Below are 25,374 nucleotides of genomic sequence, written 5' to 3'. Positions count from 1 at the left end.
TTTAGTTCCTGTTATTTCCCTTGGATGTAATCTGTTGCATTGCACCTGTTGGGAAATTCTAAGAATAATTTTATTTCTCCTTTTTTTCCTTAGAGGTTATCATTGTGCATGTGCGCAAATGATTGCACAAGCTTTTAATCAATGCACATATGCACTCATGTGCTTTAGTAATCTAAGTGGTGGTGGTGGTGAGACGCACAGATGGACACTGAGCATGCCCAGAGCACTGAACAAATTCTGCATATCAGAAGTTGAAGAATAGCAGACTGCATCAGGAGACCAGAAGTACAGAGGCAAGACACAAGATGTGGGATAGAACTTGGGCCACTTTATTAACTACAACTTTAAAAACGTAAGAACTTATGATCTGAAAACATAAACAGCATAAGAGAAATGAGACCATGTGTGTATAGTTTCCAAATCACGAAGTAAAGTTTCCAAATTGTGTAAAGTATTAGTTCCCCTCTATTTAGGACTGGTTAGGCCTCATCTTGAATACTGCATCCAGTTCTGGTCTCCGCACTTCAAGAAGGATGCAGACAAACCGGAACAGGTTCAGAGGAGGGCAACAAAGATGATCAGGGGACTGGAAACAAAGCCCTGTGAGGTGAGACTGGAAGAACTGGGCATGTTTATCTTGGAGAACACTGAGGGGAGATATGATAGCTCTCTTCAAGTACATGAAAAGTTGTCACACACAGGAGGGCCGGGATCTCTTCTCGATCGTCCCAGAGTGCTGGACACGGAATAATGGTCTCAAGTTGCAGGAAGCCAGATTTCGACTAAACATCAGGGGTTTGGACTCGATGGCCTTGTAGGCCCCTTCCAACTCTACTATGATTCTATGGGAAATATGCAAATCCTCCCTCAGGCTCCTAAGCCTGTCATGACTGGGTGAGCTACTGCACAGGGAGTTAAGCTGGCCTTAATTCCTGCTGTCTCCCTCTGCCACACTTCATCAGGTGAGGAGGGAGGTCTTCCTGACTCATGCCTCCTCAAGCTCCACACCTCCAAGTGAGTGACAGGGGTTAACCTCAGCAGTGATCCATACCCTGCCCCATGGGTCACACAGCCCTGTGTGCGAGTCTCTGCAATCACTATTCACCTGAAAATGGCCTCAAGGTACTCCCCATTTGTGTCTACCTCTCCCCTTTCCTGCACAACCCTACCAAGTGACCAAATTAAACCAATCAACCTCCTGCTGGGAGGAAGGGCGGGACATAAATCAAATAATAAATAAATAAATAAATACACCTTGTCATCCGGCTCCTACCACTAACTCTCAGTAGCTTTTGACAACATTGAACACAGTGTCCTTCTGGAGCCACTGAAGGAGGTGAGAGATGGAGGTACTGAACTACAGTGGTTCCACTCCTACCTGCAAAGGCACTACCAGCATGAAATACCAGGAGATGGTTGCTCAGCACCATGGCTTTGGGGCTTTGAGGTCCCTCAAGAGTCCATTCTGTCTCTTGTGCTATTTAACTCCTGTGCTATATGAAACCATTGGGAGCTGTCATCTGGGGATTTGGAGCACGGTGTCATCAGTATGCTGATTATTCTTATTACGATTAAATTTAAATCCCACCTTTCCTGCCAGAAGGAGCCTGGTGTGGTAACAAGCAATACAACACTTTGTTTAAATTATGTAAAACACCTTAAAAACAAAACATGTTAAAAACATCTTATTTATTTATGTATTTGTTTGATTTATATCCCGCCCTTCCTCTCAGCAGGAGACCAGGGCAGCAAACAAAAGGACTAAAAACACTTTAAAACATCATAAAAACAGACATTAAAATACATTAAAACAAAACAACTTTAAAAACATTTTTTTAAAAAAGCTTTCAAGACTTTTTAAAAAAAGGTTAAAAACATATTGTTAAAAAGGGTTAAAAGCATATTAAAATGCAATTAAAACTTAAAAGCATATTTTAAACATATTTTTAAAAATCTTGAAAAAATAATCCCAACTCAGATGCAGATTGGAATAGGGTCTCTACTTAAAAGGCTTGTTGAAAAAGGAAGCCTCGCTGATGATACACAGTTAAGAACATAAGAACATAAGAAGAGCCTGCTGGATCAGGCCAGTGGCCCATCTAGTCCAGCATCCTGTTCTCACAGTGGCCAACCAGGTGCCTGGGGGAAGCCCGCAAGCAGGACCCGAGTGCAAGAACACTCTCCCCTCCTGAGGCTTCCGGCAACTGGTTTTCAGAAGCATGCTGCCTCTGACTAGGGTGGCACAGCACAGCCATCATGGCTAGTAGCCATTGATAGCCCTGTCCTCCATGAATTTGTCTAATCTTCTTTTAAAGCCGTCCAAGCTGGTGGCCATTACTGCATCTTGTGGGAGTAAATTCCATAGTTTAACTATGCGCTGAGTAAAGAAGTACTTCCTTTTGTCTGTCCTGAATCTTCCAACATTCAGCTTCTTTGAATGTCCACGAGTTCTAGTATTATGAGAGAGGGAGAAGAACTTTTCTCTATCCACTTTCTCAATGCCATGCATAATTTTATACACTTCTATCATGTCTCCTCTGACCCGCCTTTTCTCTAAACTAAGTTCTGTCTCTCCATTCCATCTGAATCAGGAAAGGTGTCTGGAGGCAGTGATAGGCTGGATGGGGGCCAACAAACTGATTCTGGACCCTGATAAGTTGGAAATGCTGTGGGTGGGTGATTTCTGTGTCTAGGAATTAGGTCTCCGACCTGTTGTAGGAGAGGTTGCACTCTCCCTGAAGGAGCAGGTTTGTAGTCTGGGAGTACTCTTGAATTCCAGCTTGACACTAGAGCCCCAAGTGGCTTCTGCGGCTAGGAATGCTTGCGGATAGCTGAGGCTGATTCATCAGCTACAGCTGTTCATGAACCAGGATATCCTGTCCTCAGTTGTCCATGCTCTGTTGACTTCCCATTTGGACTACTGTAATGTGCTGTATGTGAGGCAACCCTTGAAGATGGTCTGGAAGTGGCAACTACTGCAAGATGTGGTGCAAGGCTGGGAAGTGGGGCAGCCCAATAGGGCCATGTGTCATCAGTCCTGAAAGTGCCACACTGGCTACCAGTGAGTTACTGGATCCATTTCAAGGGGTTAATACTAGCATATAGAGCCCTACATGGCTTGGGACCCAAGTATCTAAAAGACCATCTTCCCCAGTATCGACCATCTCAGACCATGCAATCGGCAGGTGAAGATGTGTGGTGGTGCTATTGCTGGGGGCGGCCTTGTTGGTGGTGACCCATGACAAGGCCTTTTCAGTGGTGGCTCCCTGTTTTTGGAATTTCCTCCCCAGTGAGATGCATCTGTCTCCATCACTATTAACTTTCAGAAGGAATTGGAAAACATTGCTGTATATCCAGACATTTGATGACTGAAGAGGACTGATCATGGACGATCACTATTCAGATCACTGTTTTTAAGCTGTGTTTTAGAATATTTTAAGCTGTGTTTTACTATATTTTAACTGTATTTTAGAATGTTTTAAATTGCAATTTGTGTTTCTGGAATGTTGTTAGGTATGTTTTTTCTTCATTTTGTCAAACTGTTTTATGTTTGCTTCCCAGGGCTCCTTCTGGAGGAAGGGTGGGATATCAATGCAATCAATCAATCAATAACTGTTCCTACTCAGTACTACAGTATGGAATAGGGGGGAAAATCCCCTCCTGCCAGCCAATCCTATGAGAGGACAAAAAAATCCAACTCGGCTCCAACTATGGCGACTGTGGTGACCCAGGTTGGAAGGGGAGGCTTTGAGGCACAACCCTCTGACACTGAGGACTGGGAGGATGTGGGGAGGGGGCAAGCAGCAGGGGAAGTCCACAGAGTGCGCAAATCCCAGTCACTGATATCTCAACTGCCCCTGCTTCTGCCCCCCTGCTGAAGTGCAACTAGAATGGTCAGAGACTGCCCCTTTGGAGATCGTTGTTAGATACACCCCCAGCTCCTGTGCCCACAGTTGAGGCACCGCCTGCTTCACCTGTCAATTTCCAGCCAGGTGCCCTGCAGGTTCCCATGGTCATGCAAGCTGACCAGCCACAATTCTCAGAGGAAGAAGCTGAGAGCCAGCCCTCTGCGCCCCGAGCATGCCAGCAGCAAAAGAGAGAGTTTCAACAGTCATTCAGGAGAAGCCAACGGCTTTGCGCAAAATCCAAGCCTTCTTAAGGGGCTGCACGGGAGGGGTTTCTTTGCTAAGTCAACATCATAGTGCTCAGAAGTCATGTTTACTCAGAGTTAGTCAGGGAAAAGTTTCTAGAAAGCTTGGTTAGGTTAATGAGGCACACTGCTTTTGATGTAACTGTAATAAAAAGAGAAAAAAATCACAGCCGCGTCTGAGTCTGGATCTCTCGACTTCGGACAGGACAGCGACCAGCTAAGCTCACTAAGCAAACTGGAAGGGTGGGCTGGGTGCCGCGTCTTGAAGAGAAGGCGGGGAAAGGTGGGTGGGCAGCTTTAAATAGCCCATGCCCACTCCTCCCCTGTGCTACACATCATGGTAGTGCTGGAAAGCCACTTCTTGCCAGTCTCCTGGCCCCTGCCACAAATGTGCTCCCAGTCAGTCTACTTTTCATGCTGGGGAGTGGTGGCGTTCCCACCAGTTTGGATAACCTGGAACTAGGGATGGAATGATCTGTAAATTTCGCTTCTCACAGTGTCTCATTTTTCTAATCTTAAATTTGGTTCTCCACATTTCTGCAGCAATTTGCAATTTTTTTAAAAAAAAAATCCTCATGAAAATTCTTCAGCATTTTAGTGTGAATTTCTCCTAATAAATACATTTGTATATGATGTTTTGACTAATGTACACATTTTTGCAAACAATTTATCCTAATATAATGCATTTTCATATGTTATTTTCACTAATTAGTTTTTATGCACAATTTCCCCTAATGTATGCATTTTTGTAAATATTGTTTGTTTTTTAAAGAATTTTTAAAATACTTTTTAAAGATACTTTATTTTTAAAATGCTTTCAAATGTTTTGTTTTTGAGATGTTTAATATGGTTTTACTGGTTTGTCCTTTGTCTGCCGCCCTGGGGCTCCTTCTGGGAGGAAGGGTGGTGTAGAAGTTTAATAAATAAAAAATAAAGAATAGAGAACTGCACCACAAAATTCAGATAACTTTGAAGGATGGCTGTGTTTCAGTTCTCATATTGTTTTGAAAAGTGTGGATTTGATAAATTTAGTTATAAATGCAAACTGCACTAATTTTCTCTCCCACTCCTACCTGGAACCCAAACGGAGAAATTCTGTTGGGGAGACATTCATAGGCAGTCCTAAACATTATTTGCTTTTCCTTCTGAGTCCATAAAGGAAGCCACAGACCTGAACTTTCAAGATCTGAACAGGGTGGATTATAACAAATGCTGTTGGAGGTTGCTGATTCATAGGGTCGCCATAAGTTGTAATTGACTTGAAGGCATATAACACACACACAGCCTGCCACGAGACAAGTGAAATTGCTCTCTGATCCAATTTGGTACAGGCTGCTTATCAGTTAGTCATCCAGATCTCGATCTCGATCTCCCACCCACCCCACTGCCACCCAAGTCATAAGTGCCTTTCTGCAGTTTACCTGCTCCAACCACAGGGCCCATTGTAGTCTGGATCGTATGGGCTGATCTGTGATTGGAGGGCTGGGCAAAGTTACAGAATCCCTATGTGAGCTGCCTGCATGGTAATGGCTGGACGCTGGTGGGGCTGCGCGCTCACCCATCATCACAATGCTCCCCGGCCTAACTCGTGCAGCCCATTCAACTTTCTCTCCTCAGTAGGAATTCCTAGTTTGAATTCCCACTCATCACAGGTGGGGTTTTTAAGGAGGGTCTCCCAAACCCCATTATCCTGCTGCTTGGAAGCACCGACTTTTCATTTCCCAGGCAGTGTATTGTTAAATAATTCATTTTCTTGCTGAAATGAATAAATAAATCCAGCACGGATAATTTGCTGGAGAGAGACCCAATATGCAAACTCCAAATAGATCCCAAACCTCATCCCAAAGCAGGAGCCTCATTAAGGTTGCCTCTGGCAGCTCCCTTCATTAGGAGCTCTCTGTGCCTTTGCAACATTTATATTATTATTGAATGACTAGACATACTTGAGCCTGCTCTCTTCCAAATGTTTTGACGTTTGCTACAGAACAGCATTCTACCAAGCATCGACTCAGAATTACTAATGAGCTCCTCTTTACTTGGAACAAGAAAGATTTTTTGGGGGGGGAGAACGTGGGGGATGAGGACAGAGGCTGCTGATTCACCAAATCACCTCGGGCAGCCCATCTTTTCCAAGGAAAGCATTTTACATAAATTAAACCAGGCTGGATTCAGGCAAACAACTGAGGGGTGAATTCACCAATCAGAATATTCTACACAAAGGATAGAGGGTCCCATGTGGTCTCTGTGCAAGCCCCAGCCCCAAACACACACACACATGCACACAAGACTTCCTGTGTACTACAGCATCAAACAGGGTTAGCAGGGACTTCCCCTCCAAATGGGATCTGAAGAATGATTAGCAACAAGAGGTGAGTGGAAGTGATGATGACAGAAATCAAAGCACACCAGAGTCAACCCACCCAAGTGTCCTCAGCAGTTACAGGCAGACAGTGTCACTGGCCTCTCTGAGTCATGGTTCAGTGAAGAGCGCTTGCTTTGATAACAGTACAGTGAAGGTGCCTGCCTAATGTCAATGGGCAGGGAGTTCAAGAGTGTAGGAGCTGCCACACTGAAGGACTGATTTCTTGCAAGGGCAGAACAAACATTTAAGTGGCACTTGTAAAAGTGCCAGTTCTGCAGATCGAAGCAGTCGAGTGGGCACGGATGGGGTTAGGTGATCCTTTAATGAAACTCATCCCATGCTATTAAATACTTTATAAACTAATCGTATAAAGTGTGTGTGTGTGTGTGCGTGTGTGTATGGCTAAAAGAAATTCAATAAAAATATGAAAATAAATAATGCAATATAGGCATCATAAATAATAATCTAAAAGGCAGTGATATTTTCTTTTTTGGTCTGAAGTTATTGTACACATTAATTTTGTATTGGATAAATTATTATTATTATTATTATTATTATTATTATTATTATTATTATTATTAACTTTATTTATACCCCACTGTTTTTCCAAATTGGAACTCACGGCGGCTTCCAGATAAAAGACACATACAATTAAAAACCTATCAAAAATAAAAGCATTTAATACATAAATGAATAAGTATAAACAGATATAATTAAAAAATGAACTCTAGTTTAAATAGCATTAAACTGTTTCTAATAATTAAAAAACATAATCATAAAATCAGAATAATTAAAAATAAATGGCAAGAACAATATAACATCCTCTTGGGCCTGTCCTTGGCCGCCTTCGGAATCAAAGGCTTGCTGAAATAAGAAAGTTTTTAACTGTCGGCAAAAGGACTGCAGGGAAGGGGTTATTCTTATCTCCCTAGGGAGGGAATTCCAAAGCCTAGGGGCCACCACCAAGAAGGCCCTATCTCATATTCCCACTAGTTGTACTTGTGCGGATGTAGGTATTGAAGGAAGGGCCTCTCCTGAAGATCTCAGGGTCTGGGCAGGCACATAGAGGGCGATGCGATCGACAAACAGCCTGGACCCAAGCTGTATAGGGCTTTATAGGTATCCGGAAACAAACTGGCAGCCAGTGGAGCTTTTTTAACAGGGGAGTTGTATGGTCCCTGTAATCATCCCCAGTTAACATTCTGGCTGCAACACGTCGTACCAACTGAAGTTTCCGAGCAGTCTTCAGAGGCAGCCCCACGTACAGCGCATTACAGTAATCTAAACGGGATGTGACTAAGGCATGTGTCACTGTGGCCAGATCAGATGGCTCAAGGAACGGGCGCAGTTGGCGCACTAACCTCAAATGTACAAAAGCCCTCCTGGCCACTGCAGAAACCTGGGAATCCAAATTTAAAGCTGAGTCCAGGAGGACACCCAAACTGCGAACCTGTGTCTTCAGGGGGAGTATAACCCCATCCAGCACAGGCTGTATCCCTATTCCCTGATCTGCGTTACGACTGACCAGGAGCACCTCTGTCTTGTCTGGATTAAGCTTCAATTTGTTCACCCTCATCCAATCCACCACTGATGCCAGACACCGCTTTAAAACCAAGACAGCTTCCTTGGAAGAAGGTGGAAAGGAGAAATAGAGTTGGGTGTCATCAGCGTACTGGTGGCACCGAACTCCAAACACCCGAACAACCTCTCCCAGCGGTTTCATGTATATGTTAAATAACATAGGGGACAAAACTGAGCACTGAGGGACTCCACAGGCCAGCGGCCAAGGAGTCGAACAGGAGTCCCCCAATACCACCTTCTGGGTTCGCCCCTCCAGGAAGGATCGGAGCCACTGCAAAATAGTGCCCCCAAGTCCCATCCCAGCTAGGCGGTCCAGGAGGATACCATGGTCGATGGTATCGAAAGCCGCTGAGAGGTCCAGCAGAACCAACAGGGACACACTCCCCCTGTCCATTTCTCTGCGTAGGTCATCCACCAAGGTGACCAAAGCTGTCTCCGTCCCATACCCAGGTCTGAAACCAGATTGAAATGGATCTAGATACTCCATTTCATCCAGGAATCCCTGGAGCTAAGAGGCCACCACACACTCTATTACCTTACCCAAGAATAGAATATTGGACACTGGCCGGTAGTTATCCATGTTTAAGGGGTCCAGGGAGGGCTTTTTCAACAAAGGTCTCACAACTGCTTTCATATTTGCGGATGCCCATGTACTTTTAAATTATCCAACTATAAGAGTGGCTGTATACTATAGCCAGCGTGGATTTTTCACATTCCGCAATGTTAAATGGAAAATCCCCCCATGCTATTCTGCTGCTTCCCATAAGCTCATTTCAAAACAAAGCCTTACAAAATTTATAGTCCTAAACTCACAAATGCTTGCTTAACAACCTTATGCATTTTCAGGGTGATACACAAAACACTCAGAGAGAATCAAGAGTTCAAAGTCTAAAACAAGAGTAAAAAAATCAAGACCCCTGTTGGACTTTTTTCTGTTAGTGGTCTCATAATTTGTTGAAATTAATTAAAAATCAGCCATGTTCACAGAGTACCTGTAATCCTCTCACTGACCTTGCCCCATACTTTGACCTTCATCTTCTGCAGGTTAAAAGTTAAAAAACAAATGCATGGCTGATTTTTAATTATTTTAAGAAAATTAACATTGAAATCTATGATAGCGCAAGCATGCTCAGTAAGAATCAACTGTCAGTGTTCTAAAAGCCAGACTCACAGCTGTTTGGTTTGGCTAATCAGATGGCCACACCCATGTCAGACATTGATTCCACTTGAGACAGTGATGGCTTCCCCCAAAGAATCCTGGGAAGTGTAGTTTGTGAAAGGTACTGAGAGTTATTAGGAGACTCCTATTCCCCTGATAGAGCTCCAGTGGCCAGAGTGGTTTAACAGCCAGCCCCTCTTCCCAGAGGCTTCTGGTGATTGTAACTCTGTGAGGGGAATAGGGCTTCTCCTAAAAACTCTCAGCACCCTTCACAAACTACACTTCCCAGGACTCTTTGGGGGAAGCTATGATTGGACAAAATGTTGACTGTGGATATGGCCAGGGACAGTTTTGGTTTAAATCTGGGTGGCAGTCTACATGCGCTTGCTGTAAAATAAAAAGATGGGGAAAACCTGAAAAATAATGATACTATTAACAATCCTTTCCTTTTTGAAAGGACAGGAGCTTTCCCTCTGCTTAGTGTCCACCCAACAAATCTCCTCCTCCCTCTCCTCTTCTTCCTTCTCCCTCCCCTTTCCCCCTCCTCCCTTCTCTCTGCCCCTGTGCCAGGTCAGTTTCACATATCCTAAGCATGATTGCATAGGAGTAAATCCACTGAATTCAATAAGCATGCAAATGATCAAACGTGCTTTCCCCTCCTCCTCCCTCCTGCCCCTCCGCTCCCCCAGAAGCACGTTACCAAATTCTTGCAAGCTACACAGGATAGTGCTTTGGACTGTGAAAGACCAACCCAAATGGTGTTTGCATTTTGACAAATTTGTAGGGCAGTACAATATCTCAGAGAGGAGGTCAGGTCTCCTGCTCCCCTGGTGCATTCACTATAGCTGCCCGATTTCCCTGCTTTTTAAAGTTTGATAGAAATATCTGTGGGCTATAGGTATGTTCTTAAACCGCAAGGTTTTTTGCCTATGAGTGAATCATATTCCTGCAGTTATAGGTACTAACAGAAGAGCAACACAAGTGGCTTTTGCAAGTTCTTATAGTTGCCAAGAAACGTATACGGTGAGCCTGGAAGAACAAAAAAACTCCACCTGTTACGCAGCAGCCCAAGGACCTTACTGCCTACGCTGCACTTGAACTCATTTCTTCTATGCGTCATTTTCATGTGGATATCTGTCAGAACATTTGGAATGGCACAGATTGACTTGTATGTTTAAACTGAGATGGATGCATTGATAGTCACTGTATTATAAACAGGAACTGGCATTTTCTGTTTTTCTCTGGTTTTTGTCCTTTTCTTTCCGTTTTTCTTAAAAATGCCATAATAAATAAAAATAAATATCTAAAAGGCAGCATGATAAAAAAAACAGAGCCAAAAGACTAACTGAAACAATTCCTTTGTGGGCAGCTCCCAGGAACATGAGCAGGAGCTGGGCCCGGAACAGCTCCCTCAGGAGGGCAACCGAAACTGAGGCACCAGAGTGGAAATGGCCCTCAATCCTGCTTGTGCCTGGCCTCCATATATTTGATGGCAGGGGGACTTGGCAATGCTCCTGAGAGGGACAGTCACAAGGGAGCCATCGTGAAGCTTGGATATGTTCAAATGGAAGGAGGCAATTCTTAACCAGCTTCTTTAAATTGAGCCCCAAAATAAACTGCTTACCAATATAGATGATGAAGGATTTCTCAACCTTTTTAAACCTATGCCTCCTTTGATCTAACATAAAAATCCCATGCCCCCCTTCACACTTGGCTCCCTTAATAATGGCAAACTACTGTGCACCGTAATGATGTGGGGATCATGTAATAAGCACCATATGATCCTCATATGCAGAAGACCTTTAGTGTGGCAGCACCTACCGTGTGGAATTCCCTCCCCTTAAATATTAGGCAGCCGCCATCTCTGTTATCTTTGATGATGAAATACCTGTTTTGTTTGAAAGCCGGAAGGACACCATTTTGTCGGAGATGTTGCAGACGTTCCTGACTGAAGCGATGCAGCTGTAATTGGCGTAATCCTGAGGTCGGAGGTTCTTCAGCTTCAGGATCTTGGTTTCACCCTGTAGCCAGCAGAAGAAGCAATATTTAGAGGTCATTTCTGTGGGGGAGGGAGCATTATTGCAGCTGCAAAAATGACGTCCAGGATAAGAAAGCTCACCCCCATGAAGAAATCTGTCTTGCAGGGGTGGGGTGGGTGAATGTTGTAACAATACAAGGACAGCCTTACTGTCGCCTACAGAAACATCCATCAATTACAGTAAAGAATTGTCAGCTAGGGATTGCTCCTCCCACCTGCTTAAAAAAAATTGGGCTGTTTCAACTGAACTGTTCAAACAGCCCAACTGAGTCAATGTTCCCCTTTTCCTTTATACTCTTCTATCATGTCACTTCTAGATGGGCCATTGGCTTCATCCAGCAGGCTCTTCTTATGTTCTTAGGAAGGGGGAGAGGGCAACAGGTGCAGCTAAGGATTGTGGGTTTCAAGCCTCTCAATCCCAAGGACCACCACAGCTGAGCAGGGTGTCATGCACAGGGAGGAACTGTGGGAAAACTGGACTAGCTCCAACGTGGTCTCCAGGTAAAAGCTGGGATTTGCTACCCAATTTTCCATTAATTTGCTTATTTTCAATCGCTGAGTATCAGATTTTAATGTAGCAAAATTCCACAGCTATTTTTGAAAACAGACTTTTTAAAAAAGAAACCTCTAAAGCATTGATTGTAAGAATGATATTTCATATTAAAATACTGATATTTTGAGGGAAATATTCATCAGTATTTTTAAAGGAAATATCAATGTTTCCTTCAAAATATCAAATTTTCCTTTAAAAATATCAAAATATTGATTTTTTTTCAGAGTGAAAAAATATCATGAGCTGGTAAAAGCAGCGGGTAGCAGATACAGAATGGACTTGAATCAATGCCAGCCTGTTAGGTCGACCAAATGCATCTCTTCCCTAGCGCTGCCATGAGAGTTGGCAGCAGAGAATATAGAGAAACCTAAGGTAATGTGGAAGGGAACACCATAGTGTTGTGTATGGTTATCTACCCAGCCGATCACTGCGCTCTGCAGGTGAGGGCCTCCTGCAGATACCATCTTATCAGGAGGTTCGTTCTGCACAACGTAGGAAGCAGACCTTTTCTCTGCTATCTTTTTGGCACCTTTTGAAGACTTTCCTCTTTCAACAAGCCTTTTAAGTTGAGACCTATCCCAGTCTGCATCTGTCTTAGAATTGCTTTTAATATGTTTTCTTTAATAATATGTTTTAAGCCCTTTTTTAAAGTTGTTTTTTATTTTAAATGTTTTAATGCTGTTTAGTTTTAATGTATTTTAAGACCTGTTTTTATGATGTTTTAGAGTGTTTTAGTGCTTTGTTTGCCGCCCTGGGCTCCTACTGGGAGGAAGGGCAGGATACAAATTGAATAAATAAATAATAATAAATAATATGATGGGGGAAGGAGATTCTGGGAACAGCATTATGGAATGGGACATTAGCAAATAAGGAGCCCCCTGCAAGAAGGGAGGGTGGTCTCAGGGTATGAGTAGAAAGTTTGCACTCTGAAGAGGAGGGTAAGTGAAGCACATGTGTTGATGAAGGAACCCCATTTAGTTTTCTCAGGACATTGGTGAGGCCATGAGGATCTGGATCTAAGCCTGGAGTAGCTATTAGCAACCAGGTGTCCTCAAAAGTATTTTGGACTACACCTGTATAGGATTGCACAACTCTTGCAATGAAATGGCAGGAAAACTATGAAATAAAGACTTGACTTTTGAAAGCACAATGCTCCGTGCCAGCCATATGTCCTCCCACATCTTAGGATCAACCCACATAGCAGCAGAGCCTGGGCTACTCCACAAGCGTGCTCCTGTTGTGTTCCTTTTGACCTAGACTTCCACCAACTTGGATGGCTTTAAAAAAAATAGACAAATTCATGGAGGATAAGTCCACTATGTTCCACCTCCATTGTTGGAGGCAGCGTCCCTCTAAATGCCACTTGCTGGGAATCACAAGTGGGGAGAGTGCCCTTGCACTCAGGTCTTGCTTTTGGGCTTCCCATTAGGGCATCTGATTGGCTGTCATGAGAACAGGATGCTGGACTAGATGGGTCCTTGGACTGACTCAGAAGGGTTCATATGTTCTTATGACCAGGTTACTTTTAGACTGCAGTTATACATTTTTATTTATTTATTTATTTATTTATTTATTTATTTATTTATTTATTTATTTATTTCCCACCCTTCCTCCCACTAGGAGCCAGGGTGGCACAAATGACTGTGCCTGGATAAGAGATGAGCCTTCAGTAATGGAGCTCACCATTTAGTGGGAACCAGGGCTGTGGGGTTGGTATGCCAAACCTTCGACTCCAACTCCTCTGTTTTTCTACTGTCCGACTCCGACTCCACCCAAAATTGCTTCCAACTCCACAGCCCTGGAAAGGGCTGTAAATGTCTTTTTAAATTGGAAGCTCTCGTAGGAGCATTTTTATCGCTGCCTGAATATGCGCTGATCTTGGCATCACAGCATTTGTCTTCATCTGGGTCCTGTGTCATACACTGACACACAAAATGTTTTCCATCTTGAGTTATGGTGAAATGCTCAACTACATCTGACTTCATGGGAAGCTTCTTTGACAATTTGAATTTATATTTAAAAAAAATTGTCAATCAAACTTTATTTTGAAGCCGGAGTTGGAGTCGGTACATTTCTACCGACTCTGACTCCGACTCCACCCAAAATTGCTTCCAACTCCGACTCCACAACTCTGACTCCACAGCCCTGGTGGGAACAATTGGGTGAGTGGGTGTATCTAAGTACATGAAAAGTTGCCACACAGAGGAGGGCCGGGGTCTCTTCTCGATCGTCCCAGAGTGCAGGACATGGAATAATGGGCTCAAGTTGCAGGAAGCCAGATTTCGACTGAACATGAGGAAAAACTTCCTAACTGTTAGAGCCATACAACAATGGAACCAATGACCTAGAGAGGTAGTGGTCTCTCCGACACTGGAGGCATTCAAGAGGCAGCTGGACAGCCATCTGTCGGGAATGCTTTGATTTGGATTGCTCCATTGAGCAGGGCGTTGGACTTGATGACCTTATAGGTCTCTTCCAACACTACTATTCTATGATTCTATGATCTAAGAGTACTTAAGCTGCAAATCTGGACAGTATAGCTTCCAGAAATCCACCTTACCATCAAAGAGCTGAAGAACATAAAAACACAAGAAGAGCCTGGCTGCTGGATCAGACCAAGGAGGCCCCATCTAGTCCGGCACCCTCTTCTCACAGAGGCCAACCAGATGCCTCTTCTGGGAAGCCCAAAAGCAGGACCAGAGCACAGCAGAGACTCTCTCCACTTGTGATTCCCAGCCACTGGTAGTCAGAAACACCCTGCCTCCAACAATGCCACAGACAAGAGAAATTAGGAAGGGGGTGAGGGGATAAAAGAAAAGCATCTTCACTCTTTGACTAACTGGGGCATAGTGCTTGTATTTTCTTCCAAAGCAGATGGTACCGCCGCATGCCACCAAATATAACACCTATTTTAATTACTAGTGTAAACTGAAATAAATTGGTGTGCATGCATTCCCCATCTGACCCCCCAAAATAAGCAGTCAAGTGAAAATAAATTAAATACTTAGTCAACACACGTGCCTGTTGTACACATGTTACCAGTTTAAAATGCCATCCTAAGAGCTGGGCAGACAGAGGTAGCCTGGCCACTGCTGTCCAGGGCCAAGTGATATCTAGCACTGACTACTACAATGCATTGTACATAGGACTGCCATTGAAGGCATATTATAAACTTTTTTTGGTAGGAAACAAAGCAGTTCAACATAAGTTGTTCACGAATAAAGCTAGGATAAACATCCCCCTCCCTGCACTTTCATGGGACATCCATCCCATTAGAAATGGGGAGAAATTTGTTTCAGTTTGCATTTAATGGTCAACCTGCCTAACCCGTACTTTCCAAACCAATACACAAACCAAAATACAATGATCCTTCCAAATTTGCATTTCTCTCAGTTTTGCAATGCAGTTATCCAGCCACAACATGTGCACAACATGCATATATTGAAGGAAAGTGTGGATATGAATGCAGATATTAGGAGATATAATATACAAAAATGCATTATATTAGGAAACGTTGCTTGCACAAATGTGAATGTTTGTCAAAACTGCATACAAAAATGTGTTTATCAGGAGAAATTAGCAATAAAATGTTGGCACTGAATTTAAGACTGGAGAAATGAGACAACCAAAAGTGGCAGATTCATCTATCTCTACATTCCACACAAAAGTAGGAGTGTAAATTCTACATTTTTCTTAGGAGCAGTGTGCTTCTGGACTTCTCTGAGGTGACCTACTGATGCTCAAGCCTTCTCTGCTGTGGTGGAATGCCCTCTCCAGGGCCATTTCCCTGACACCATCCCTCCTGAGTTTCTGGCACCAGATAAAGTAGTTCTGATCATGCAGAACGTTTAAATTCAGGAATAATACAATGCTGTCCTTCTATGCACATACCGGCCTTGGATCCAGCTGTGGCTTCTGAAAATGCAAAGTAAAGGGAAGGCATTTTGGGTGGATCCTGCCTTGCCTCTGCGTCCCCTGCACCTCCTACCCCCAAGTACCTTGGACAGCTCCTTGAAAGTTCAGAAGGAAACCCGGAGCAGATTCCACTTCCCCACTGACATGAAGCCACCAGCCGCCACTGTTGGGAACCCCTGTGTGGAGGGGAAGTGGGAGAAGGCAGTGGGAAGCATTTCAAGCATTTGCAAGTTCTTCCCGTGTTCCTGTCTGAAGAGCACAATAAACAGAGGTCCTTTGTGTGCGCTGGCTTGCAGTCTGCACAAAGAGCTGAGCCACTTTTGAGACGTTCATCCATCACTACCTGACTAAGAATGGAAACAGGTTGGAGGGCAGCCAGAGTGGGGGGCATTTCTCTGAAATATAATGTGAATTGTAGCAAACATACAAAAATAAAAGAGATTGAAAAATAAAAGAGATTAAAAATATACATATGAACAAATATGGATGTATTGATCTGCCCAACTCTCAAATTTAAATGAGGCAATGGGGGGGGTAACATATGTTGCAACAGTTCACCTCAAAGTTGGAGGAATGTGCCATTCCAGTTCATTAGTTCCAAATTACAAATGAGACGAACAGCAACAGAGAAGCGACTTGGCCTCCTTACAGAAATCAACAGCAAATTCCGTTTGGGGGGCTAAAGAAGGCAAGACGGAGAGTTCTGCACCATTTATTTCTTTTTGCACATTGTAAGATCCCTGGCCATTCAGGAAAACAGCAATGCCAACTAAACCCAAGGCCTGTAACAGCTCATTCACTTGGGGGCACGGTTTGAATTTGTGCAGCACCTCAAATGGTAAGTTGTGATTGTAAATTGTTGTTTTAAATGGTTTTTAAGGTTGCATTTTAAATGGTAGCAACCTCCCTGGGACTTCAGGATGAAGGGCAGGTGACAAACTGAAACAACATCATCAACAACAAATGTTTTGACCACTGTGGCTTTAAGCCATCTAATAATGAGGGATAAAAACGAGATCCCCCTTTCTCTCTCTCTTATTCTCAGGGAGCGTGGGAATTCCTTTAGAGGTTTAGGGTGCTTTCACACATGGGGCTGATTGCATGAGTTTAACTGGTTAAGAAGGAAGCGTTTCTGTCCCAATTTCTAAAACCCCTTTCACACTGCAGTACCTGTTATACTGGCATTTCGCACAACGGTCTTTCACACACACACAGAGCGACAATGAACAGAGCAGAGTTTTTCTTCCCCCCTTCATTGTAGGTGTATTTCCCCCCCAACTTGGTTTTTGAGGCTCATGGAGGTGGCCCTGGGGGTTGGGGGTGGTGGCGCCTGCTATTGCGGCTGCAGGGAGCTCAGGGAGGTGGCTCTCCTTATTCTTACTTTTTATTTGGGGGGCTGCGGGCGGTGGTGCCAGTTCGCAGGGAGTTTAAGAGTGTAGGTGCAGTTCGTGGAGGCAGCTTTTACCCTTGCTCTCCCATTTCGGCTGGACTATATCTGCGGCTCCAGTTGACTGTGGGGTGGGGAAGCGCCTAATAACTCACCTCCCTTCACCCTTCTTTGGCCCCAGACCTCATTTCCCCCCTCTGTTTTAAGGCGGCTCCTGCTCATTTCCCCCCTCTGTTCCACACTGCATGCTGGGATGCCTGTCATGTGAGCGGCTGTAACTAGCAGAAAACTCCCGCGATGTTCTGTATTCCCAGCCTTGCTAACAGATTATTTGTGGTATCATTTGTCACTGAAATTAGCGCTAAACTTCCACTACATTCCATCAGGATTCTGAAGCTAGCTTGTGTGTCATGTGAAAGGTCAAATATAGTGCGGAAATTAACAGGTAAGAAACTGTCAGAATAACGGAATAAACTGCAGTGTGAAAGCGCCCATAGTTGGCGTGGGTTTTTCAGCTCACCTCATCACTGTGAGGTGATCAAGGGTGGTGTCTGTGTTTTTATTACTAGCAAACATTTATCCACCACTTTGCAGCCTCTCTGTCTGCCTGCACTTCCTGCTCTGGAAAAGCTCCCCTAGGCGAAGTTCTCATGAGGGCTTCCCCTGGGCTTTGATTGTAGATCAAGCAGCTGGGAAGGCTGCAGAGTGCAAACCTGTGGTGAGATTAACTGTAGAATGAAAGAAAGGAAATTCACAGGCACCCCTCCATCACCTCAATGGAAAGGTAAGCATGTTAAAAAAAAATTGCACCCCACCCATGACAATTTCACTGATTTAGTGCTTCTCCTTTGAATTTTTTCAAATACAATTTCTTTTCTCACTAATGGATGCAGAACGGTCAAGAAAAGAAACATGCGAGATTTTTTGCAAGACAATTATGCAAACTGACCTCATCTGCCCCATTTGGACTAATGTGTGATTTGGAACGCAACTGCTGGGTTTTGCATTTCTTAGAACACTGTGGCCCAGTTCATCATTCAAGAAAGAAAGAAAGATCAAGATCTGTTAAAAATTTCTGAGATAAAGTGTAATAATATAACAATAGGTCTATTGTACTAGCCAAAGGCCATGGCAAGGTATTTTCAGAAATACATATTTGGAGATAAAATGTGTTCAAATATATATATTGAGATGTAAATTTGCATGCATGTTTTCAGAGACTTATGTGGAAATGAGATGGAGTGGATTTATGAATGCAAATATTATGCAGCCTGGAAACAAGACCATTTTGTCCATCACTACTAATAATGTTTCATATATCCATACTTCAATAGATTAATAGAATTTAGTTTATGCAGATATCAAGCAGAAGGGGGGGAAAGACCCCCCCAAATAAATCTAGGTTCAATCTCCCAATGTGAATGGAATCCATGCCATGAAAATTTCTAACATTTGTCAAAAGAATTTTTCTCAGCCAATTTGTGTAATTAGACTTATTATGTCTAACAACTTAGCATAAACACTGTAAATTTAATCTCATAATTAGGCTGTGCAATTACACATGTAATGATGATGAAAATTGTGAGGGGGGCAGCAGGGTGGAAAGTGATGACTATGTGGTGAGGTCCCCACCCTGCCTGCAAACATGACATCTGACTAGGGTTGCCAGGTCAGAAGCATCCCAAACCCTGAGATTTCAGGGGCAGGCCCTAGTGATGTCATTGGGGCATGCCCTAATGATGGCATAGTGGGCGGCCCTAGTGATGTCACGGTGGGCAGCCTCTAGTGATGTCATGGGGGTGTGCCCTAGTGATGGCATAGTGGGCGGCCCTAGTGATGTCACGGTGGGCAGCCTCTAGTGATGTCATTAAGCATAATACATTAAGCATCAACAAAGTTGCTTGGAGCATACCACTCAAACAAAAGAAAATCTCTGATTGGAAATTAAGATAGAAATCTTAGCTTAATGAGGGTGTTTCCAGGTCCAGATGAAGTGACGGGATCATTCCTTCTCACTTGCTTAGAGAGCCTGGGTAGGGAACATTTATTCTAGCCTACTTGCTTCTGGCAAGAAGGGTTTAAGTGCCCTCAGGCCAGGTCATTCGCTAGGAAGCCATTGTAGGAAGAAAGGAGCCTAGTGTTGTGGAGATGTTAGATGGGAGCACTCAGGTGTAAAGATGGATGCCCCAGAAGGCTGCAATTCTAAACACACTTACTAAAGGACTAAGCCCCATAGAACTCAACAGGACTTACTTCTGAGTAGATATGGTTGGGATTGTGCTGTTGGTAAGTCTTGACTAGGGATCATCTGTAACGATATCCATATCAAAGCAGGGTTGGCAACCCCTTGGCTAGAATGCCCTGCCTGCCTTTTAATGTGTCTGTCCCAAACCTCTGCATAGACTTGACTCTTCACTGTAGAGAGAGGTTTGAGAAATGAGAAAGAGTTAAGAAGATTCTCTACTCTTTCCTGTCTACTCTGCAAGCTGCTATAAATTCACTGAAAGCCAACCCAATTCCAGGGAGTAATGATTGACCGAGAGAAAACACACATGGCTTGGTCTACCTTCACAGGCAGTAGATTGGGAACAGCAATTGAAGCCTTACTTCCCAGGATGTGAATTCTCTTTTACCACTATTGGGCAAGAAACAAACCATCATGCAAATAACAAGGTGCATCATCAGTGAGTTTAAGGGGGATGAGATGACTACATGGAACCACTGCTGTTTTTATGGATGTAAGGAAGTAAGTTCAGAGGTAACTGAAATGCAAATAGAAAAAGAAAAGATAGTGATGATTTTCTAAATGCAATACTATACCAACCACAACAAGATTCCTGTGAGTAAGAAAGAAAACTCAGCATCCCACAACCAGTCAGAGTTCCTAACCAAAACTAAAAAAAATTCTAGCAGCCAGTCAGCCAAGGTCACAGAAATCTCCATGTAGCACAACCTGACCCGGGGGCTGCAGTTAGTGCAAAATGCTGCGGCTCAATTGCTGACATGAGTGAGACCTGTCTGCACATAACACCTCTGCTCTGAAATCTGCACTGGTTGCTGATTTGTTACCAGGCCAAGTTCAAGATGTGTTTTCCATGTTATGGGTGCCACATAGTATTTGTTCTGCTCTTGTAAGAAATCAATCCTTTAGTGTGGCAGCATCTACGCTTTGGAACTCCCTGCTTATTTACATTAGGCAGGTGACTTCATTGTACTCATTTTGGCACCTGCTAAAAACATTTTTGTTTAGGCAAGCCTGCTCAGACATGTAGAAGGTATTTTATGTTTTTGATATCTGTTTTAACTCATTGTTGGTTTTATTATTTTAAATGTTTTTAAATACCTGTCTTTAACTGTTTTTGCCGATAATTTTATTGATTTAATTCTATAAACCATTTTGAGGGGTTTTTTTTACAATAACATGGTATATAAATGTTGTAAATAAAATACATAAATTATGTATAAATAAATAAATTTCGGAGACACTGTGGCCCTTGGGTCTCTTTCCTCTTTTATACTGAGTCAGGCCATTTGGTACCATCTAGCTCAGTACTGATGACATGGACTAGCATTGGCTCTCCAGGATTCCAGGCAATAGACTCTTCCAGAGATTGAATTTTGGACCTTTCCATGCAAAGCACGTGCCTTACCACTGAGCTACAACCCCGTTTAAAAACGTATCTTTAAAATTGTTCTTTTCAATTCACTAATGAATGCATAGCATACTAACGCAGATCCACACCATGCATTTAAAGCACATTCAACATACATTTGAAGCACATGAATCCCACTACAGAATCATGGGAACTGTAGTTTGTTAAGGGTAGTGGGAACTATAACTGTGAGAGGAAAACTACACTTCCCAGGATTCTTTGGGGGATGTCATGTGCTTTAAATGTGAGTTGGATGTGTGTTAAATGTATTATGTGGATCTGCAATACATAATAAATTTTGCCTACGTATAAATCATTTTAATTAAATTTTAAAATGGAAATAAGTTACAAAGTGTACCAGGTGACCATGAGCTACACATCTCTTAGCCTAATCTGCCCCTCAGGGTGAAAACAACAGAGGGGGACCATGACCACCCCAAGGAAGAAGGGCACACTTAAAATATAGAGGAAATAACCATTTGTAAATAATAATTTACCACCATAGTGTGAAATCAGATACATATCAAGACATAGTATGAAGAAATATTTATATAAGCATGAATGTCAAAGATGTTTATTATTTACACAAGCTATAAAGATTCTATGTATATTTACTCAGAAGGAAGTTCCAATCCTGTACAGAGAAAGTACTCTTTATGCTGCTGAAAGCTATAAAATGGAAAAGGACTGCCTTCAATTCAATTCCGACTTATGGCGACCCTATGAATAGGGTTTTCATGGTAAGCAATATTCAGAAGGGGTTTCCCATTGCCTCCCTCTGAGGCTGAGAGGCAGTGATTGGCCCAAGGTCACCCAGTGAGCTTCAGGGCTGTGTGGGGATTCGAACCCTGGTCTCCCAGGTCATAGCCCAGCACCTTTACCACTACACCACACTGGCTCTCTGCTGAAAGCTATATATTTACTGAATTCCTGATGTGAGACAAGCAGGAAAAGGAAACTGTTCTCAGAACCTGAAATGGGGTTTAGCTATTGCTATTGTCAGTCACAACCTTGACTTAACTTATTGGATAAAAACCTGATAGGGCAGGAACAGCCGATACTAGCAGAAGTTGCTGGGGGGGGGGGCTGACATTTTGATTTATATCTTTTGAACCAGACCACCTAGAAACTTAATTTTTAAAAAATGAAACCTAAGAGTCTGGAGATTAAGGTGAGTCACCTGGAGACCTAGAGAGGACCCCCCAAAAACAGACTCTCCAGGGAAAAACTGGACACCTGGCACCCCTACATCTGACCATTCCTCATGCTAAGGAAAAGTTACTGAAGTGCCATCCTCCACACATATTTACATGAATAAAAGGCTGACTCTGCATTTCAGTCCAGTTCGAATGTATTTGCTTTGATCACTAAAAATATATTTTTTAAAATAATTGTATTTGTTTCAGCCATAAACCACATACAAGTGTACATAAGATTAAGGTTACATATAGCAATGGTTCCAAATTTTTAAAAATGGTGGTAGAGGAGGGTATCAGAAACAATTTTCCCCAAATTGATAAACCCTGAACTTGCTATGAATCAAGCTCCAACTCCATCAAAATGTGGCTCATCTACAATTAGCTGAACACAAGACCTCCTGCCTCCCAAAGTTTAACACATATTTTCGGGGGCAAGCAGCAATGGTGACAATGCGTCCACAACCTGGAACTCTCCAAATGTTTTAGACTAAAACTGCCATTAGCCAGGAGTTGTAGTCCAAAATATCTGAAGAACGCCAGGTTGGGGAAAGGTGCTTAGATGCATAATTGGCTTCAGGAGAGAAAAGGAGATCACAGCACCCTCAGTGGCAATAATCTGCCACTTCCAAAACATACTTGGAAGCTTCTGTTGCCTGGGAACTTATAGCTGAGGCCTTTGCCACTATCAGCCCTTTGCGCTGCAAAATTGGTATGCAGTTTCTGGATAATCCTGCCTAAACAAAAATGTTTTAAGCAAGTGCCTGGCTGATGTCAATAGGCTGGATCTTTATATTTTAATATTGTAATGGGATCGTTTGGCTGTGTTATCTTAATTGTGTATTGTAATTATGCATGGTAATATTTTAATGCTTGAGTAATTGCTTTTAATACTTGTAAACTGCTCAGAATCCTGTTTAAGGAAGGTAATAACCCGGCATTATTTGGGACCTTGCCAAATGTTTCTCAGAATCCCTAAACCCTCAAAGGGTGGACGTATAAAGGGTGGACTCTATCTAGCCAAGATTTGTGTATGCAGACTTGTAGCAGTTTTCTGAGGTCTGCGGCAGAAAAATCTTTCATAGACAAGCACTGGAGAGGCCTGGAATTGAATGTTCTGCATGCAAAGCCCATGCTCTCCTACTGAGCGTAAGAGCCTCCCTCCTTGGGATATGTGGGGAATATATCTATGATTCTTAAACTTTTAATTACATATTGTCCTTTTTATAAACATCTTCCCAGTCTTTCCAGAGAGAGATACACTAATTCATGCTGACCTCTGATAAATATAGAAAAAGGTTTGTGATAAGCCTTCAGTTATCAACCTGGCAATTTGATTTGTTCATTAAATTCAAAGCAGAAAACGAATCCCAGGCATGAACCTAAAAGCCAAGCATCTTCCAAAATGGAATCTAATTTAATGTGACATATCATATAACTCAGTAAGAACGTATCTAACAAATGAGATAATAATAAACATGTCCGTATTGCGGCATCATTAGGCAAGGAATCCCAGCTCACAAGGAGCCCTTCACTTGTAATTAAATGCTGAAAGAGCAACCAGTCAGCCTGTTTGTGTCCATTTCTCCAATAACCATTATACTGGCTGCTGGATCAGACCAAATGCACATCTGGGCTAGCATCCTGTTCTCACAGTGGCCAACCAGATGCCCCAACGGGAAGCCCACCAGCAGGACCTGAGGGCAACAGCAACCCACTCGTGTTTCCTCCCAGCAACTGATATTCAGTGGCAAGGTGCCCCTAATCCTGGAGGTAGCATATAGCTATCATGACCAGTAGCTATTGATAGCCACATTACCCATTAATTTGTATAATCCTTGCAGCGGCCAACCAGATGGGAAGAAGCCTGCAAGTGGGATCTGAGCACAACAGCACTCTCCCCTCTTGCAGTTTCCGGCAACTGGTATTCAGAAGCATATTGTCTCTGACTGTGGAAAATACTGGAATGTGGCAAGCATATAAACAAAAGTGGGTAATCAGGGAAATGTTATTCTTTTCTTGTGTGTAGATTCCTAAAAGATGAAGGGTAAAACTGAAAGACATACAGAGCAATCCAACCATCAACCCCCTTGCAGCAGGCTTTCCTGGCCAAGCTGGTATTTCATTGGGGAGGCACTCCTCTTTCTACCCACCAAATGTGCAGGTGGCCAGGAGTGCCACTGGTGGGAGGTCCACCGACAGCAGCCAGCAGAAGGCCCTAAAAGGGGGGGGGGTTCTGGAGGAGGGAAGGGGCTGGGCGGGCCCAAGATCTGCTGAATCCCAAACCAGTCTCAGTGCTGTCACCCAACGGTATTGGGCCCAATCTCCGTGCCCAGTTGCGCCCGGCACAGTGAACTCACTGCCCCCCCTTCTGCCTCACTTGCTCTGTCCAGCAGGTCTGCTGATGCGGCTGTTGTCCCGCCACTCTGCAAAGCACATCCAGAAAGGGGGTTAATGTTGCAAATTGGTCGTTCAGATATCGTAAATAAGGTGTTGTTAGCAGGGCTTTCAAAAAAGTACTAGATTTTCTATGGAAAGGATTCAATGGCGGGGAGGGGGAAACTGTCATGCAAAAGAAGTACTGATCCCACAAGAAACACCTGTATGGAAGTACCCTCTTGTGGAACGCTTTAAGCCCTTCAGAAAAAGCACCACATTTGTCCAGGCTGATCCACTATTACCTCCACTTTCTTGTACCCTCGCTACAAACTTCCCTCCCCTTCCGGCTGTTCTGTTGCCTCCTCACAGCTGAAACTTAATTTGTAAGTTCCTTGGGGCAGGGAGTTGCTTGTTGCCCCCATCAGGGGTAAACAGTAAATAGGCAGTTTGGGATCTACTGGCAGATTCTCTAGGTATTATTATTTTATTTATTTATGAGATTTGTTAAGACGCCCATCTGGCAGAGGTTAATCTGCCACTCTGGGCGACTTACAACCAAACACAAGTACATTCCATATGAACACAATCAGAATCCTAAAAATGAGAAATTAAAAATTAAAAGCTTAAACATTTAAACCCCCCAAGATCTGCAATTTGCAGGAGATTCACGTTTCCTACTCCTGTTTACCAACAGGAAGAAGGCAACGACTTGTTTCTCACCGAAAATAAGCTGCTGAAATGAGGAAAGCTAATGAGGAGTGGGCTTTTGTGTGAGAGGAGTATGGGCTCAGTTCAGATCTGGGCTCAGAATGTGCCCAGAATGTGCACCTTTAATTCTAACTCTTCTGCACCCAGCTCTGGTTGGTAGAATGTTACGGTGCTACTAACCAATCAAAACAAAGTAGATCTGACATGCCTGATGTCTGCCCAACCCAATGATGATTGTTATTGTCACTATTGTTGCTCTCATGGTTATTATTCTGCACAATTATTTTAAAGCA

At 43.3% G+C, this 25,374-nt stretch overlaps 1 protein-coding gene across 4 annotated transcripts in view; it reads right to left on the bottom strand.

Annotated features, from left to right (window-relative positions):
* The window catches only part of MDGA2 (MAM domain containing glycosylphosphatidylinositol anchor 2), a 588,493-nt gene that overhangs the window by 271,978 nt on the left and 291,141 nt on the right, over nt 1-25,374 (bottom strand). For all 4 annotated transcript variants that reach the window (XM_061612635.1, XM_061612637.1, XM_061612638.1 and 1 more), the window contains exon 5: nt 11,141-11,273. In XM_061612635.1, the coding sequence (XP_061468619.1) occupies nt 11,141-11,273 (133 nt within the window). The remainder of the gene's footprint in view (nt 1-11,140; nt 11,274-25,374) is intronic.

This window comes from Rhineura floridana, chromosome 2, assembly GCF_030035675.1.
Source record: "Rhineura floridana isolate rRhiFlo1 chromosome 2, rRhiFlo1.hap2, whole genome shotgun sequence".
NCBI classification, from domain to species: Eukaryota; Metazoa; Chordata; class Lepidosauria; order Squamata; family Rhineuridae; genus Rhineura; species Rhineura floridana.
Note: the sequence above shows the minus strand (reverse complement) of the source record. Positions and strands in the feature narration are given on the sequence as shown.